General features: G+C 42.7%; 1 protein-coding gene across 4 annotated transcripts in view; it reads right to left on the bottom strand.

Annotated features, from left to right (window-relative positions):
- Window positions 1-14049, bottom strand: part of Rapgef5 (Rap guanine nucleotide exchange factor 5) — a 267972-nt gene that overhangs the window by 5619 nt on the left and 248304 nt on the right. For 3 of the 4 annotated variants that reach the window (XM_063234130.1, XM_063234120.1, XM_063234135.1), the window contains 3 exons: window positions 13280-13330; window positions 12408-12495; window positions 7565-8644 (listed from right to left, as the gene is read on the bottom strand). In XM_063234130.1, the coding sequence (XP_063090200.1) occupies window positions 8346-8644; window positions 12408-12495; window positions 13280-13330 (438 nt within the window). In that variant the 3' untranslated portion in view covers window positions 7565-8345. Of the gene's footprint in view, window positions 1-1780; window positions 1836-7185; window positions 7251-7564; window positions 8645-12407; window positions 12496-13279; window positions 13331-14049 lie in introns of those variants that run through there. The other variant, XM_003469825.5, reaches the window with a different exon arrangement.

Genomic DNA, 14049 nt, shown 5'->3' on the forward strand with positions numbered 1-14049 from the left:
GCGGCATAAGTACCTGCCTTGCAAGCAGGCGGTCGTGAGTTCAATCCCTGGTACCAATAAAAAAAAAATGTGAATACAAACTGCCTTAACAGGGCTTTTTGTTGTTGTTTGGTTTTGAGACAGGGTCTTGCTACATAGTTTAATCTGGACTTAAACACTTGATGATCCTTTTGCCTCCGCCTTCCTAGGATGGGGATTACTGTTCCTGACTTTGATAGTGTTCTAAATTTCTCCTTGGTATAGTGCTGCACAGGCAAGTGAGTGGGAGGTTCAGGGGCTGCCAAGCCAGGGTAACCTTCATGCCCATACTCATATGAACACATATAAGAACACATATAAGCTACCACCTCTTGATAAACACAGGTTGATGTCTTAGAATTAGCTAAATACCCAAAAAAAGATGAAAGAAATACTCATCAGCAACATTATACTTGTATATTTGGATGAATGAATCTCTATGATGTCAATTGTTACTATTTTTATTATAACTGCAACGTACTTAAATAATGAATTCTATAAGTATATATCCAATGATATTAAATTGATATAACTACTTAGAAAAAGTAGGCTCTGTGTTTACAATTTTCCTTTTGACAAAAAAAAATTTTAGTACATATAGAAGTTGAGTTACTCATTTGCTTTTTGGAAAGACAACATTGCCAGCCAAGAGCAGCACTGTACAGAAAAACAATACTTTAGAATGTGTACTAGCTAGGCACATGGTGACACATGCCCACAATTTCAGCACTTGGAAGGCTGAGGCAGGAGAACTGCTGCCAGTTGGAGCCAGTCTGGGCTACATAGTGAGTTCAAGGTCAGGACTGCAAAGTAAGACCTGTCTTGGAAAAACCAGTCTCTTGCCCTCAAAAATAAAAAGAACATGTACCAAATAGTTTGTAACTCTTCGCTTGGGAGGTGGGACTTTTTCTATGTACATTACAGTACTTCCTGTTAAGACTTTTCTTGTAAGCCCTTCATGTGTATATAATCTGCCCAGAGTGAATGAAGCAAAGGGCGAGGGTGAGGGTGAGGGAGTCAGCCAGACTCCGTTTGAGCAGTGGCTGTGAGCAGCCTTTCACAGCCTGAGATTTCTGTCCTGCACCTACAGGGTTAATAAGCCCACTGGCTAGAACTGGCCTCACAGTTCCTGCCCATGGGAAAGCTCCTTCAACTCAGTAAAGTCCATTTCCTTCCTTCCTGCATTGCATTAACATCATTTAAACACATTGTAAGCAATGCCTGAGATTTAAAATGGAACAAATATTCCTACACACAAGCCTCAGTGGGAAGCCTACACATGTACTCAGATAAATATGTTTTCTGCAGAAAGGCAGCTCTAGACAGGAAGGTTTTGCTGGAGAGGAGAGAACGCTGGGAAGACTGCTTGGGGCACTTTTATAAGGGTTCCAGTAAGGGCCTTGGTAAGGAGATCAGGGCGAGACTCACCCTGCTAAACTCAGCAGTTAATTAAAGTACAGGGGAAGCAAAGCAAGACTTTCTGGGGCGGGGTGGGGTGAGAAGCCCTGATCATCTACAGTCCCTCTGGACAGGGTAAACTGGCTTCCATGAGGGGATAATGATCTGCATGTCCTGTCCTCTAATCCCAAATATCCCAGTGAGGAAAACAAAGTGAGAATCTAGACTATGTAAACAATATGCCTACCTATATACATATTCTTTACGAGCTGTTCACATTTATTACCACCAAATATTTGTGACACAGTCAGTCAAGACCAATATGCAGGCAATTTACACTCCACACCTGACTTCAATTACTCACCAAACTGGTTAGTCTGGCAGTGTCTCAGGGTTCTCACAGTGTCTGCAATCATGTGCTGCAGGGTAACAAAGGAAACACATCAGTGGTAAGGAGGGGTCACTTAGGGTGCTGCTGGAGCGGCAGTGGCTGGTGCGATGGACAGAGAGTCCAAGGCCATGGATGAATAGTCTTAACACCGAATTGGGTATAATTGGATGAACTATGCTTAGAACATTTAAATGATTATGCTGTGCTTGAATCATGGAGAATATTTTAGTCCTTGTCTGCAAAAACAGTGACTCCCAAACTGTACAGATTCACCATGGGAAAAAAACATCGTGAAGAAATAAAGCCTTTGCAGGATCCCCCTTGTGGCCTTGGGGAGCTGCAGTCTCACCATGCCTGCTGTTGGATTCTTCTCTCCACAGGTACCACTAGAGGGTACCCAGCACCTACCATGTGTCCTACACACAGAATCAGAGCCGTGCTGCGCGGGGCTGGAAGGTTTTATGCACTAAAAGGCTCAAGTGGTGGCAGAAAGTGAGCTTCTTAGGAAAGATGAACATTTTCTATATCAACGTTGTAACCATATAATTTTCTGTTTCTAATTTACAACCCATCTTAAAAGTATTCAGTATTTTCTCTGATGTCTTCACTGATCTCCAGGCAGAAGTCTTGCTCAATTTGTAGCTGCTATTAACAAGATTCCATCACCTCCTCCGTCAGTATATCTGTATTTGTTTTCTACCTATCTCTGCCACTTTTAGTCTTCCATAACGAAAACATGGTGTTTTGGAAAAGACCAAACTTCTCTACAGTTCCTTTTACACAGGTGCCAGAATAATCTCTAAGTACTGTTGTCGTCACGTTCTAGATCTGGCAGAATCTGCATCAACTCCTTACATTATCTCATATTGAAGTGCAAACATCATACTGTGATCCAACATCACTCATTATCTATCCCTCCAGAGGCTCCACGGGGCTCCCATCGTTCATGTCCTACCTGCACCCAATGAACACAGATCACCTGCACACAGCCGACCCTCAGTGAATTACTGCTGAAAATATAATGTTAACACTAAAAACTGTCTCCCTCAAAACCCAGTAGAACAGAGGACATGCTACTCGAATGTGACCTACTGGTTAAATTGTTCTCAGAACTGTACTGCTAATGTACTTCCACTCAAAGTGGAAAATTAAATGGGGCAGTGATTAGAGCAGCAGCTCGAGCGTCATTTGCAAAGGAAATGAGACCTGACTCATGTCTGTGCAAATGCATTGTTAAATTTCCTTCCCCAAATTTTATCCCAATTCCCAGGACAGTTTTCTCGTTTCAAGCTGTGGTGTCACACTGATTTCTACTGTGTGCATTTGCACAGCTCATGAAAGGCTCGAGCTGATGTAAGGCTCGGTACCTAATGCAGCAGTGAAATCTTAGACCTGATTCTCATCTTCAGGCTTTCTGAAGGGGGAGGGAAGGAGGTATGGTAAATGATGATACTCGTAATACTGAGGAATGAGACAGAAAGGAAAAACCCTTTGTTTCTTCATCATTTGATAGTTTGAGATAGAAACATTTAGAATGCTGAGGCAGCAAAGAACTCAGCCCAGGGAACAATAGAAATCTTATTAGACCCAATGAGTACTTCTGGATCTGCACATGGTCTGATTTAATGTGTTGGCCTGTGTCAGCCAGATAAAGATAATACATTGAATTATCTGCTAGCTGGCTTAAGTTAATATCCATCATGAAGAATTGGATTCTTACAAGTTAATTCACTTAGGTTCTATTGGTTCATTATTGTGAAAGATGATCCTGTTTCAGCTTCAGTAAAACCCTGTCCTGTGCTAAGAGACATTCTTTTAATATACTGCTTCTACTAGGAAGGGCAGTTTCTTTCTCCAGTAGCCATGTATACCAAAGGTCTGGGTATGATTTAAGTTGATTTGTCCTTTCAGAGAAGATTCTAATTTCACCCTGTCTTCTGCATGTAAGAAGGGGTCAGCCCGAGGAGGCATGCTGCATCTGAAATGCTATGCTCTCTGATTTGAGGCCTGGAGCTCATTGGTCCCACAAAATCTGTCCTTGTTACAAAAGATGTGCCAGCAACTGCCTGATGGTAGTGTGCATGTGCTGTGAGCCTGTTGTGTGCATGCACAGCTCAGCCCATTTTCTTCTCCCTTTAAAAATATTTTTTTTAGGGATTTAAAATAGAATATTATTTTATCCTATGCTATTTCCTTAAACTTTCTTAAAGAACTAAAGACACAATTATTGACCCAGGTGGAGTCCACATCATTAAGGCTTTGTTTTCATCCCTGTGGTTAGTTGGGATCTTAGCACATGAAAGCTGATGATAAAGAGCTCCTGATGGACTGCTGTAGAAAGCAGAAAGGACCATAAGTGGCGGTGAGAAAGAAGGGGTAGGGATGACCTAGGAAATCTTTCCATGGCTCTTTTGCATTCAGGCTTTATGGAATTGTTCTCACGTTTTGGTGGCCCCATCTGAATGGAATGAAAAAATGAATTCTGAAGCCCTGGCTCAGCTGAGGGAGAAGTTTCGCTGTCAATCTGCTCTTAAAATAGGTAGCAGTTGGCTTAAAATAGGTAGCAGCTGCCTCCCGGTGTTCCCTCTGGGTGAGAGGGAAAAATAACTAGACCTCAGGAAACTCTCCTTGGGGTGACAACCCCACTGAACATCTTCGTGTCTGCCCCACAGAGCTCACCTGGTGCTCTTACCCAGCTGTGCTGGCCAGCAGGCAAAGTACTTACTGATCAGAAGCTTTATGTTACTGCAGTCACTTCATTAGTACAAACACTAGTGATTAACCTCCTTGGAGAGGAGATGTCTAGTGACTCCAGCTTTTCACTGCTAACAGGTGTCCTGTGATTTCAGCTCACACAGCAACAGGCTAAAAAGGAACACCTGATCCGTTTCTGGCTGTGTTGGTTTGACTGCAGCATTTAAAACACCTGATCTCTGATTCGAAGCCAGGAGAGAAACTTGAAAATGTTATCAGCAGGAGGAGACAAGATGGCGGCGTCCCTGGGACGCCGGTGTTGGCACTGTCTGCACGAGGACGGGCAGTGGGGGACCAGGACTCTGGGAAGCCAAGCCAGCACCTCCCCTCCCTGGTAAGTGGTGGTAGTGTGGCCCACTGTAGCCCTTCTAGGGGGAGAACCAGCAGTGTCTCCTGAGATCCATGCCATGTGGGAGCTTAGGACTCTGGAAAGCCAAGCCAGCACCTCCCCTCCCTGGTAAGCGGTGGTAATGTGGCCCACTGCAGCCCTTCTAGGGGGAGAACCAGCAGTGTCTCCTGAGATCCATGCCATGTTGTAACTTAGGACTCTGGGAAGCCAAGCCAGCACCTCCCCTCCCTGGTAAGCGGAGGCAGGGTGGCAGACTGCAGCCCTTCCACAGGGAGAACTAGCAGTGTCTCCTGAGATCCACGCCATGTTGGAACTTAGGACTCTGGGAAGCCAAGCCAGCACCTCCCCTCCCTGGTAAGCGGAGGCAGGGTGGCAGACTGCAGCCCTTCCACAGGGAGAACTAGCAGTGTCTCCTGAGATCCATGCCATGTTGGAACTTAGGACTCTGGGAAGCCAAGCCAGCACCTCTCCTCCCTGGTAAGCGGAGGCAGGGTGGCAGACTGCAGCCCTTCCAGGGGGAGAACTAGCAGTGTCTCCTGAGATCCATGCCATGTTGGAACTTAGGACTCTGGGAAGCCAAGCAAGCACCTCCTCTCCCTGGTAAGCGGAGGCAGGGTGGCAGACTGCAGCCCTTCCAGGGGGAGAACTAGCAGTGTCTCCTGAGATCCATGCCATGTTGGAACTGAGGACACTGTGAAAACAAATGACCATCCTGCCTCCCTGCTTAGCAATAGTGAACCTACTGCTACATGGCCTAGAGTCAAATATCCCACTTCCCCTATCCTCCTTCTCCTCCTCCTCCCCACCCATTAGCAAGTGGGAACCAGAAATCTGAGCATTTCCTGGGAGGTTGACCATAGCAAATAAGGGGGACTTCCTTCTACCATTTCTTTGAAGGCAAGTATTTTTATTACTGTTTTGCTCTTTTCTGATTAATGGTACTGCTCTATTCAATATTCTGTTTTGATAAGTTCTATAGTGTTCTATATTTCATCTCATTTTGATATACGGGATTGAAAGAACAACTATTATAAAGATAACAAAATATACTGTGATACCTATTACTGTTATCCCGGTAACCTGCTGTGAAGTTCTGTACCAATTTCACTGTACGATCTTAGTTGGCTTTATTCTGACTTGTTCTGTTGTATACTATCAAAATAAAAATTTAAGAAAAAATGTTATCAGCATTTCCATTTCAAAAATAACTAGCCATGAAGGGATTGTGGTTTAAACCTCCAGTGGCTGAAAGGGAGCTGTGAAAAGGTGTTTGGAGATGTCTGTCAGCTGCCAGTTGTGTGGCTCTGTGGACCTGCGCCATGTCCTGTGTGTGGTGGGCTGGCCAGATGACGAGGGCAGAGCGCTGCTGCACGGGAGGCAAAAGCCAGACACCAGCCCTCATCAGTACACAGCAGTCCAGTGTGTTCTCTGGTCATGGTCTGTGGCCCCTGGCTCAACAACCTTTTCTCAAAGGCCTGACCCAGTCTCACGGGGAGCAGGGGTCAGCTGCTGAAAGAGTTTGCATAGTCCATTACTGTTACTGACTAGGTCACTCCAAGGTCGGGATCATCCTTAACCATGACGAAGTGTTTATCTATCACACTAATGTTCATCTGTCAGAGAAATCTGCTCCTCTGGCCATCAGTGGGTTTCTCTGCAATGCTCCTATCAATGCTCCTATATCATGGCTGCCTGGGAACCCCTGCTCTGACCGCGTGAGGACAAAGCAGCTGGAATGTCCCGAAGTCACTCAGGAAGAAGCATTTCGGGAACAGGGGGCAGAACACTGACTGGGACCCCGACTCATGAGCAAGGAGACCCTGTGTCAGGGGCTAGTCTTGGCCTAGCCCTTCCCCTCTTCTGCAGACAGAAATCCAAGGCTCATGATTGAGTTTGGGGTAATGGGAACCAATGCATCTCCCCAGGAGGACTTTCTTGCCTGTGCTTCAAAAGCAGCAGGCTTGGCTCGTGACTGTAAACTAACTGCTGACAGGATTTATTTTTATTTCTGGTTCCATAAGCGATACTCAAACACTGATGTCAATCTAATGAAGCGTCATTTTTAAAAATGGAAAGCACATTTCCAAGTTGGTTGGTTCTCAAGTGTTTGCTAACACACTTCTTTTTAATTGGGGTACATTGTGTATTGATAATATACAGCCTGAGCTCTGGTTCAAGGGAGATAAAGGTTACACCATTAGTTTGATGGAGCAGGAAAAACAAGCTTACATTTTCTTTTCAATGAGAAAAAGGAGAAATAATGAAATTTACATACCAGTTTTTCAAAATTGACAAGGTTATCCAAAAATGTTTTATTTCCTTCATGAATAAATGTTACATCTGGAAATCAAAAACAAAATGATATAAATACCATTAGGAATGGAGCACGTAGTAAGGCTGAAGAAGTCTAGAAACAATCCAACTTACAAATTTTCCTTCAACATTATAGAATTATTCTATGCATTTGATAAGGAACCGTGAAACTGCATCTGTAGAATATCTAATGTGCAAATACATGATTTGTGCAGGGAACGGATGAGGGAACCGTGTAACATTACTGATAGAACAATTTTGTCCTTTGGTGAAGTGTTAACTTTACTGTATCAAAGTTAATGCTATTTTGTAACCTATTTGGTCCATTATATATATATATATTTTGTCTTTTTCATTTTTATCGGTACCAGGGATCGAACTCACAACCACCTGCTTGCAAGGCAGGTACTTATGCCGCTGAGCTAAATCCCCAGCCCCGGTCCATTATATTTTTAATCAGAAAACTGAGCAGAAAATAAATGAATATTTAGAAAAAACGGGATTTTAATATTTATGTGTCTGCTTTTCAAAAACATCCCTGACAAGGTTAATGGGATTTGTTACAGCAAACAGTTAAGATTCATACTTATATGTTTACATTTAAATTTCTAGTTCCCCAAGCCAGTACCTGATTGTGTACATTTGATGTGAGTGAGGGGCTGGGAATGCTTTTCAGTAGCAGGGCATTTGCCCAACAGGTGCAAGGCTGCATCTCCAGCATCGTGAAAATTAAGTCAATGTAAAGGGCATGTGTGAAAATGCCACGATTTCTGGCCCTGTCTGATAGGTAGAAAGAAAGCACCAGAGCTGGAAATAAAACAAGGAAAGCAGGATGAAAGTACATGGTGAGGAGGAAAGAGGAATGTGATTCAAATGACTGAGGAGCAGGAGGTGCAGCCCACCGGCGGGGCCCTCCTGCAATTCAGTCTCCAGTAACACCAGAGAACAAACAAATTCACAAGGTACAGATTTGGGAAGTAGATGCACTAAAGAGTAACTGAAGCTCTGAGAAGTACATATACAAACTGAGATCAGAGAACACATACTGATCATGAGGAAAGCCCCACAGACAAGGGTCACAATAAGAAATACTCCTGTTATGTCACGAACGGGGAAGGTCCATCAAGTAAAAATGGCTTTCAAAAGTCTCACTAAGATAATCTGTTTGAAAAGAGGGAAAATAACAGCTCTAAAACTCCTAGGCACAGAGATCACATTTACATGAAGACTTTTACTTTGGGGATCCACAGGAGGTAGTAAGAGATAGGTGCTCCTGAAAGCTGCCCTCAAAACACCGGGCCGGCGAGCTCTGAGTGTGGTACAACTGTTTCCACGGCATCCTGGTACACAGCTTCCATTATGGCCTGTAACGTTTTCAGGAGCTTCTTTTCCTATGTTTTTTTTTCTTTTAAACTGCTGTTCTGGTAGGTAAATGATTCACAATTAATTAAACAGTCTTCTAATAAACTGGCTACTATCTTTTGCAATTTTGCAAATAATTGAAAGCTTTCCATCATGACATAGTATTTATAAAACAGAGTCTAAAGAGCTAGATTTGCACCTTTTGTGTACAGCAGATCAACTACTGGGCCCACTTTGTCTACCCTAAACACCCTGGACCCTGGTGTTGGAGACCACTACCAAGCGGCTCTGACCTGATAGCCTGGGCCTCTATTTCCTCCCAGAGAGGTCCAGGCTTCAGACGCCTCTCCAAGCTACATGGACTGAATGTTCCCCAGGGTTACAAGGCTATCACCATCACTGCTCTCCTATATTTCAATAAGGTGATAAGGACAGTGACAAAAATGCGAGAGACAACTTGAAGTGCTTTACCTGGATTAACACATTTCATCCTTGCAAAACACTCTAAAGTAAAACTCTAGAAGGGAAGCAGGGGAACAAACTAGGGAAGGAAGGATGTCCACAGCTGACCCATGCTCCCAGCCACATGCCAGAGCCAGAACTGAAACCCAGAAGGTGGGGACACCTTCCCTTTGGGGCCTCGCCAGGCACCTCAAGTTAAAGGACTTGAATGGGGGGGAGATGCAGCTCAGAGGTAAAGGCCTTGCCTTGCATGTCCAAGGTCCTGGGTTTGACCCCCAATGCCAGGAGGTGGGGGGAGGAAAACAAACAAAAAAAGCCCTTAAGGCTTCTTACAGCTAGCTACAGTTAACCTATTGAAGTGTTTACTTCACCACTCCTTGTACTTATTCCCTCCCGCCTTAAATCCCTTCTCTTCCTGGAAATTCCCTCTTACTAGCTCTTAGGCCTCGAGGGCAGCAGGTGGGACAGCTGCTCCATGAAGTGCAGCGCTTTGTGGGGCTGCTGCCGGTGTGGCCTGAGCCAGGGAAGGAGCTGAGGAGGACCGTGAGCCTGGAGCAGCCGTGGGAGCGGAGGGCTGCACTGCAAAGAAGTGGACGAGCTTGGAGAGGCTGAAGACTTCGATGCCATTAAATGCAGGTATGTGATGAGGAGGTCATGAAAAACAAGAAGGAATAAGCAGTGGCCCCCAAAACGGAAATGTACAAATTTAAGTTTGGGGTGTGACTTGCAAAGCCCTTTTTACCTGAGAAAACTGTACAGTCTTAAAATTCCGCATAAAATAGAACTAAGAGATGGCAAGTGGAAAATGAGGAAGAAACACTCGACATTCTTTTCCTTCAAATAACCCTCAAATCTGCAACAGTAATGTTCACTCTAAACACAAACAACCCCCACAGGAATTCAGTTCCTGCTCAAACACTTCAGAATCTTTCACTTAATGCAAGGGATCACAGTCTCCAAAAATCACACACAGCGCACACACACACTGCTCACACACATCTTAGCAGGATCTGTTCCCAAGGCTGACTTCGGGTTTCCCATTAATCCCCTGATGAGAAAGGGGAACATGAACATAACTCGACCGGGAAAGAGGAAAAGTGATGGCTCAGGTAATCCATTTACTTGGTAATCTATATGTTTACTGGAAACTATTTCAATCATTGAAACAGGGGAGGCCTAATCCTTTCTAAACTCCCAAAGTAGATCAATGTGATCCTATTTTCTAATTAAAAGCAATTCAAAATATAATGTACAGCCTGGCAAGCACAAGGTCATGAGTTTGATTTCTGGCACCAAAAAAACAAAAACAAAAAATATAATGTACAAAAGAGGTAGGAACAAAAGGTTTTAAGAAAAATTCAACTCACTGCTCTAAAACAGTTCAATACAACTTTAAAAATAATTACACGACGTAAAAACCTAGACTTGCCAGGAGTGGTCGAACATGCCTATGACCTCACCATTCAGGAGGCTGAAGCAGGAGGACTGTCACGGGTTCGATGCCAGCATGGGCTGGTGAATTGAAGACCAGCCTGAACTGCACAGTGAGACCCTGTCTCAAAAAACAAACCAAACCAACAACCTAAACCCAGCCCGCCCACCACACACACACACACACACACACACACACACACACACTCCCTAAGGATTATAGTCATGTATTTTTCTCAAGATAGCTCATCTCAGGCATGATTATCTGTCTTTAAAATGTTCATCCTATTTGGCTTTGGAAATGATTTCTGACAAAAATGGTAATTTTCACTAAAAAATGAAGCTGACACTTTAATTTTTGTAATAAAAATTAAGATAAAAAGTGCTTATTTAAACTCAATAAGATTTCCAATGAAAAGAAGAAAAATGTTTAATTTACTACTTGTTCTTTTGCAATGAGTGAATATATTTCAGTGGAAAAAAGGCAAATTTGTTTTGCTGCCGACAAAAAGGTCTAGACTAACTCAGCAGAGCAGAAAATTGCATCCAACTAAGATTCGTGAAACACTTCACTGCACTAAACATTTTGGGAGAAGAATCATTAATGGAGAGCGGAAAGCTCTGCTCTCTAAGTTAAAGGAACACTGTCCACTTATCTGTCATAATCTTAAAAGTATTTAATGTTTCAAGTCATTTTATTTTGCAAATAAAAGGCAGGAACCTGAATAAACATCTTAAAAGCAGTCAGTGAAGGAAAAAAACCCCTCAAATGAACTTTTAAGTAGGTATTTTGGAACTGCAATCTTATTTCATCCATTTATATTTAACAGAATCTTTTCAGCTAGAGTGAAGCATTCTGTACATCTCTCAATTGTCTTAATACTCCACGTGTGTTTCACAGGGACTCTGGCTTCATATTAGATGAAGACTACATGAGCGGCTGCCTGGATGCACAGCAACTCGGAACAAGTCTCCAGACTCTGGTAGTTCTTGAGAGCGGCAGGAGAGGCAAAGCCAGCTGCTTGCCAGCAGAGGTGGCACTGGGAGGAGGACGGGATGAGGATGGCTAGGGCAGGTGGCAATGCCATTCCCAGGCAACTCATTTCCAGGCTCACTTGTGTCTAATTATTGAGGCCTGACCCAGCAGAAGACACCTCTGAGCACAGATGCTGGATGAAAGAGAATTGCCATAAAATCCCTTGAAAGAATTTTTTTTTCCCTCAAAAGAATTTTATTTTTACATAGGAAAAGTTCCCATGTCTTTTTTCCCTAGGAAACATATAGGTGAAGATATCCGCAGAATGCCAGGACAACAGGCCAGATTCCAGAGTGCTCTCTTTCATTAATGTCCTTGGTTTGAAAGAAAGAGAACTGAGAGTTTAACTGACTGGTTTCATGATGAATTATGTGGTGGGCTGCAGTACTGAGCTCAGCGGTCTAACCTGGAGCTGTCCAATACTTGCCCAACTGGACCTTTTGCCTTAGAAACAGGAAGTACACTACCAGTGATAGAGCTTGTGCGGACCAAAGGGATTTCTCACATGACAGTACATTGACAGTTGTGTCTCTGAGCACAGCCTATCACCATTTGGGTATTTTATACCAGTCTTATTCTTGTTTGAATTAACTATGACAGAAAGAAAGGTTCAAAAGAAAATAATACAGGAATTAGAAGCAAAATAAAATAGAGCACAAAAGTCAAGTTTAGCAAGTCAAAAATTAAATGCTTTGACATCTGTTCAAGCACAATTCAGTCCAGGTATTTAAAAAAACTTAGGTATTTCAAAAACTATGAAAAGCAAACAAGTTTGAACATCAAAATGACTGCAGTCCAATATACTGAAGTTTTTTTTTGTGTGCCTTCTATGGTTAGAATGACAAATTTCTGGATGATGAAATTACATGGCATAAAGGGTAGAAAATCATTACCTTTTAGCAGTAAGGGCATGAAAGGGATTTTTGGTGGCTTCATCTTTTTGAATGCATCTCTGTAGGCTTTGTGATTTAAGGAAGGATCCTGCCAAACCAAGCAGATTACAAAGAGAAAGAAAATCAATGTGTGATAGAAACAATTCTCAATCTATTTTTCCTATACAATTTGAACATGATTTAGATATAGAGAGGTTCTTCCTAAGAGTGAAATAGACAAAGGTTTCCTAGGAGAATAAACTCACTAAATTAGGGCAGGAAATCTAGGCAATGAATGAAACTCCAGTTATTGGTTTATAAAAAAGGGAAATGGCTACAAAAGAGAGACACCTTTGATTACCCTATTATTTTCTTCAAATAGGTTCTTTAAGTACAGTTTCCTCTGCATAATTTTGATCATGCGATAACCTAGGTCTTTTGTTAGGTACACTGCAGAGAAAAACTGTCCTCTTAACATACAGGCAGGGCAGAGAAAACAAGAGAGCAGTGTTGCACTGTGTTCTAAAAAGAAATTCTTCGCTTTGTATCTAAGCCTAAGACAAAGTGAAAATGTGGAAAAAATACTGCACAGGGCACTAATTACATGTTAAAATTATACTGTAGGCTAAAGTCATGTAGGTTTTGAACTGGAATATGCTTAAAAATCTGCTTTCTGAAAATCACACTTAAAGAGACCACGCTCATCACCTGTGAGGAAGGTGAGGACGCTGCATTAACTGTCATTTTGTCTCATTCCTTAAGAAGCAAAGCTACATTCCTCATAAGCAAGCAAAACTAGTCTAAGCTACTCGACAGCACAGAATGCAGAAACCAACCATCATAATCCAAGAGACTAACTAGAAGAATAAGGCCACTGTAGTTCAGCTACTTACTGTTAAACTTTCAAGTTCAGAGAAAAGTTTCTTGAACTTCCCAGGGATTTTCTAAAAAACACAAAAAGCAGTTGACAGAAGACAGTTATTTTGAGAAGCACTGGGAGGATTTTTCATTAAGTTGTGCTTACTTGTACATTTCAGAACAAATACCTCTACCTCTGGCTCTCTCCTGATTGCTTCTCATTATGTAAGTTTCATCCTGCTTGGAATACGGCTTTAGGAATGTGGCTAAACGCAGTTTACCAGCCACAAGATTCATGAGTCTAGCAGGTTACACATTAATATTATTTAATAAAAATTTCGATTCCAGTTCCATGTCCTACCTTTGATGAATGTGCTCATCCTCTTAGCAGTCTTGCTAAATGGCAAATAATAATTCTGGCTGACAGTTTTTATATGAACGATGTAACTGTATTTCACAGCAAAGGGCTAAGTAGTGAAGGGCTATGGTTTAAGTGAGAAAGCTTGGGCTTTAATGGGTATAATCACTGAATTGAAAAGTTTAACTACATCAACAGGCAGCATGTACAATGACAGAGGATGGGAACATAAAATTTTGGCCAAATGGAAAAACAAAAAAGCCAAACACACTTGGAATGCCCCAGCCTGACTTTTAACACAAGGGAAGAACTGGATGCCTTTCACACTGACTTAGCGACCTTCTGTGGAAGAGAGCGCTCGCCTGCAGTCAGGCCAGTGTGAATTTTGATTCTGCTCCTTTCCAGCTCTGCGGTTTGGTGTGAGTCACCAAGCTCTAATATCTCAGT

Source organism: Cavia porcellus, unplaced genomic scaffold, assembly GCF_034190915.1.
Source record: "Cavia porcellus strain 051 isolate PalLab524CR breed Dunkin Hartley unplaced genomic scaffold, mCavPor4.1 scaffold_2, whole genome shotgun sequence".
Lineage (NCBI taxonomy): Eukaryota > Metazoa > Chordata > Mammalia > Rodentia > Caviidae > Cavia > Cavia porcellus.